Raw genomic sequence first — 4,716 nt, 5'->3', positions numbered from 1 at the left:
TGAATCATTCCTCCCTTATAAAAACAGACTGAAACTAGGAAACCTTCAGACTGTCTGGGTAAATCAGATTTACTGCTTAGAAGCTGCATTATTTTGTGACTGATTTAATAGTGCTGTAAGGCCTTGATGAAACTGTGAAAAGTTGTGGTCCATGAAGTCCGCAAAGATTAGGGAATGTAGTCTGAGCTGTGTTTCCACCAGTTAGACTTCCTGGCAGGTGCTGGTTCTAAAATTCTTTTATTTCTGAAATCTATTTGTGCTGGCTCATGACGGCCCTAAGGTAATCTTCAAAGCGTGGGACAGCAGACTGTAGGGCGGCGGCCTCCTTGGCCGGTTCATCAGCAGGCTCATCAGCTGCAGCAGCAGGCTCAGCGCGACGTAGGCGGCAGTTGTAGTCGATCTCGGGGTCGCAGTCAGGATCAGGCAGGATTATACCATCTGTGCCGGGCTTCGGGGCCTCAACGCCAGCGGGTGGAGCAGCCTTGCCACACTTAGGATCAAAAGGATGGCAGAAGGGCTTGGCTGGAGCCTTGATGTCAGCCTTAGACCCAGACTTGACCGGGGTGCAGTCTTTGTCATAGTGCACATAGCAGTCGTGGCCCTCCTTGGTCTTGCCAGGGACACCAAGCTTGTAGCGAACCTGGTTGATTGATTGATTGATTGATTTGTGTTTTTTTGTTCAAAAAAATGCAAAGCAGATTGAATATAACAAGTGAAAGCATTATTCAACACCCATTTCATTTTACTACACCATTTAATAAACCAAATGTTAAGGAATAGACAATTAATAGAACCATTCAACGAGCAAGATTACACTAGATTAGTCAAAGCACTGAACTACTCAAACCTACTAACAGGACCTTAAATTCAGACCTGGTGCTCGGGCTTCTGTGGAGGGGGCTTGCGTAGGGCAGCGGCGACTGCCAGTATGCAGTATGGGTCAGTGCGAGGGTCGCACGACAGAGGAGCAGCTGGAGGTGCAGGCTCATCGTTGGGGGCATACTCTAGGACGGGCTTGGTGAGGCCGGACAGCTTGGTGGCAGTCAGGGGATTGCAGCCAGCCTCAAACAGAGGGTTGCAGTGCTGTTCTTTAGGGGCCTCCCCAGCAGCCAGGGGAGCAGGAGCAGCGACACTGGTCACACACAGAGGATCCACGGCTGGGTCACAGCTGGGGTACATCAGGTGGTAGAAGCCAGTGGGGGCCTTCTGGACCAGAAGGGGCATGCAGTAGGGGTCCTTTGGGTCACATTTGAGGGCAGCATAGGATGGAGCTGGACCAGCTGCTGGGCGGTAGCCATATGCTGCTCTCAGGTGATACTGCAGACACTCCACATCTTCAGGGTTGCAGATCCTCAACAGCTCAGACCTTTGCTCACTGCTCAGGAAGGGCTCCAGGACAGGAGCGTAGTAGTAGAAACCGGTGGGGCTCTTCAGGGGCATGGGCAGCATGGGGGTGAGGATAGGAGCTGGCACCTTGACTGGAGCGGGCTCAGGTTCAGGCTCTGGGATGGCCGCCTTGGGGACCAGGGGGAAGAGGCAGTAGGGGTCAAGGTAGGGGTTGCACAGCCTGACAGGAGCAGACTTGATGGCGGCAGGCATCACAACAGCAGCCTTTGGCTTGCTAGTGGACTCAGAGATGCACTCTGGATCATCAGAATCAGCACAGCTCTTGTAGATTTCACTGAGGTGCTTGAGGTAGTGGTTGAAGGTGGGTCCCTCCTCTGACCTGTGCTTGTTCTGCAGGTAGGCCATGTACAGGCGATCCAGGTCTTCAACCTGAGGAACAGTACAAAAATAAATAAATCGGGTCCAAGATGATTTAAGAGAATAAAACAGAATTCAAATGAACTGCTTGAACTGAATGAACTGGAGAAATAACTGTTCAGCTTTTTCTGTTTCTTTTAACTACAGCAGGGTAATGGCATATTAATATGTCTATATAAGCATGATAGAAGCAATAAATCATTTATTGTGGTCTTCTGAATTGTAGAAGTAAGGATCCTGTTACTAAATTAAAAGCTGTGTGAATTTGTCTTTTTACCGCAAAAGATGTTGCATATTTGATTAAAAAATGGAATGAGAAACTCTCCTAAAAATGCAAACTAGTGTTGCAAATTGTTGCCTCAATTTTTAAAGGAAAAGAAAAAGAAAAGCACTGTTTCATAATTGTGACCCAGAGAAACCAAATAATTAATGTGAAACAAACTCGACTCACTCCCTCCTGGTTGTGGCTGTCCATGAAGTACTTGTACCATCCCCAGAAGTCAGGCAGGCGTTTGAACTGGGGCACAGCCCAGACGGGGATGTTCCTTCTGTTACGAACCAGCGTTTTCAGGTTGTCCATTGCCTCGGTTTTCACATCATCAGACACTGCAGCCACTGAGAAGGGAGGACAGGCAGAGGTAATGAATAAGGGCACTGATTCATACTGGAGGAAGTAAGAGTGAACAGCTAGTTTTCATTTGTTGAAAAAATGTCTTGTATAGTATCCTCAGGATACTCCTAGTTTTATTGTTTTCACTATTTATAGACATCCTGAAATTACTCAGTTGTGAAGCACATTCACGAGTGCATTGTTAGAATTGCATTTACGTGTGTTTGTGTGATATTCTTGTCATTGAGTTATCATGTAATGCTCTTTTGAATGTTTGTATTTTGATTCTTACCTCAAAAATGACAAAATTTAAGAATATGTAATTATTTATGAAGTTATCTAAAGAATTTTTCAGCATTTTGGAAATGATTCTTTCTTTCTGAGAGTTAGATGAGAACAGTGATGCCAGCTCGTGTTTGTCCATCAACTGTGAATCTACAGCCAGCAGCAGGTCGGCTTAGCTTAGCACAAAAACTGGAAACAAGGGTAAACAGCTGGTCCGACTCTGTCCACAGGTAACAGTAAGAAAGCCCATATGCTTATTTTAACTATTCCTTTAAGACATATAAGACACATATACTTCAGTTAGTAATTTGATATGTTTGTGGATGAACTATAAAAGAAGCTCAGATTGACTATACCATGAGAAAGAAAGAAAAATTAAACTAATATAAAGTAATACAATGTAACAACATTACAAACTATATCCTCAAAAAAGTCATCAGAGTTGACTATATTTTTATTTCTTCATCACTGACAAACATAAACCTCGCATGTTATGTTATAATGCATAGATTGCATTATTTTTTAGTTAATCTGCTAAATACTCTGTTAGAGTGATGATTTAATCATGTTGTCTCTTAAATATCAGTATATGTAGCCCAACGCAAGTTCTCATGCCAAACATCATTTTAGTTTAGTGTCATACAAGAAAAAGAGAGACCAAAATATGCTTTTAAATATACTTTTAAAACACAATAATTTCCCAGGCCTGGGATAAATAAAGTATTTTTCTATTCTATTCTATTCTATTCTATTCTATTCTATTCTATTCTATTCTATTCTATTCTATTCTATTCTGCTGACTAATTGTTTCAGCTCTAGATGGAGATTGGTTTGATTGTGAATAACACATTTATGTTGTGATCACTAGCTCAAAAGGACAAGGAAAGAATAGATGGATGGTTAATTAATTAATTTATTTATTTATTTAGCCTCATAAATATCAGTGACTGAGGATTCTGAAGTCAGTTTTCAAGCCACATCACAAATCCTCACCTTCCTCCTGCTTGTTCTGCTCCAGTGGAACGGCCCCCAGAAACTCTGTAAAACACAAGCAGCAGCCACATTAGCAGCAGCAGGGACATTCACTGACTAGGACCAGATGTTGAGCTTTCCCTTAACATCAAGGAAAATGCTGACCCACTAATAAGCCCCTGGGTGAAGCACGGTAGGCGCTGGGGCTCTGGCGCCCCGGCACAGGCAGCATCCTGCAGATTAAACACTGCCTACCCCTCCTCTACCTTCAGACCCCCACCCAGCTCCATGTATGTACCGTTTAACTTTGAACAAGAGCGGTGGAGTTTATGCAACTACTGGGGGCCTCCTTAAAGTGAACCTGTAAAACTACAAAGAGCGGGCCCTCGCACAAACCAATTACCAATACACTGTAAAATGGGCTGGTGGGAGGGAGAGGACGTGTCTGAGTGTCTTCTGCTCCACCAGAGGTTTCCTGCAGCGGTTTATGACTATGAGAAAACAGCCAAGTCAGCTGATTATGGCAGAAACTTCCGGTGCTTCTCCTTTATTAATGTGGAAAATCTCCCAGAGGAGCAGGGAAAGATGTTTTTATGAGTCCAGAAAGGTTTCATAGAACTAAAGGGCATCATCATGAGATGCTATTTTACTGCAAAAGAGACATGGGTAATAGTGTCTTTATAACCCTGTGCACAGATTAACATTCCAGACTACTGGGCGACAGGGTCCTAACTCCTGTCATAATATCATTTAAACCATAAACCTGAAGAGAAAGAAGTGCTTAGATCTTACATAAGTAACAATTCAAAAGCAAATAAATTTCTACAAATCCTGTATTTACAGTGTTATCAGCAAAATGTAATGAAAGTATCAAAGGTAAAGTATTGTGTATGTGATATTGTAGTCATTGCTGGTGATGTATGAATGTAAAATGAGCATTTCACTGTTATTTTCCAGAAAATTGTGTCATTTTGATTACATTTGTGCTATTTACAAAAAATAAAATCAGCAAAGTCATTCTATCTCTCAACCGTCATCAGTGTAGCTGATTAAATTCTTCAAATAAAACCAGTTAGAATGAAAAA

At 42.7% G+C, this 4,716-nt stretch overlaps 1 protein-coding gene across 1 annotated transcript; it reads right to left on the bottom strand.

Annotated features, from left to right (window-relative positions):
* Positions 1-250: 250 nt before the first annotated feature.
* and2 (actinodin2) lies at positions 251-3,863 on the bottom strand. The gene is made up of 5 exons (XM_008286768.1): positions 3,797-3,863; positions 3,653-3,697; positions 2,216-2,379; positions 874-1,776; positions 251-640 (listed from the first exon to the last, which is right to left on the bottom strand). The coding sequence occupies exons 1-5, from the start codon at positions 3,861-3,863 to the stop codon at positions 251-253; spliced, it is 1,569 nt and encodes a 522-aa protein (XP_008284990.1).
* Positions 3,864-4,716: the final 853 nt, after the last annotated feature.

This window comes from Stegastes partitus, unplaced genomic scaffold, assembly GCF_000690725.1.
Source record: "Stegastes partitus isolate 25-593 unplaced genomic scaffold, Stegastes_partitus-1.0.2 Scaffold468, whole genome shotgun sequence".
In the NCBI taxonomy this organism is placed as follows: Eukaryota; Metazoa; Chordata; class Actinopteri; family Pomacentridae; genus Stegastes; species Stegastes partitus.
This window is presented reverse-complemented; position numbering and strand designations above follow the sequence as displayed.

What these genes read in the sequence shown, in the direction of transcription:
- and2 (XM_008286768.1), bottom strand. Translation starts at nt 3,863, where the DNA reads ATGCTGCCTGTGCCGGGGCGCCAGAGCCCCAGCGCCTACCGTGCTTCA. An exon ending in ACCCAGGGGCTTATTAGTGG is followed by an intron (nt 3,698 to 3,796) that starts GTCAGCATTTTC and finishes TGTGTTTTACAG; the next exon opens with AGTTTCTGGGGGCCGTTCCA. An exon ending in GCAGAACAAGCAGGAGGAAG is followed by an intron (nt 2,380 to 3,652) that starts GTGAGGATTTGT and finishes CTCCCTTCTCAG; the next exon opens with TGGCTGCAGTGTCTGATGAT.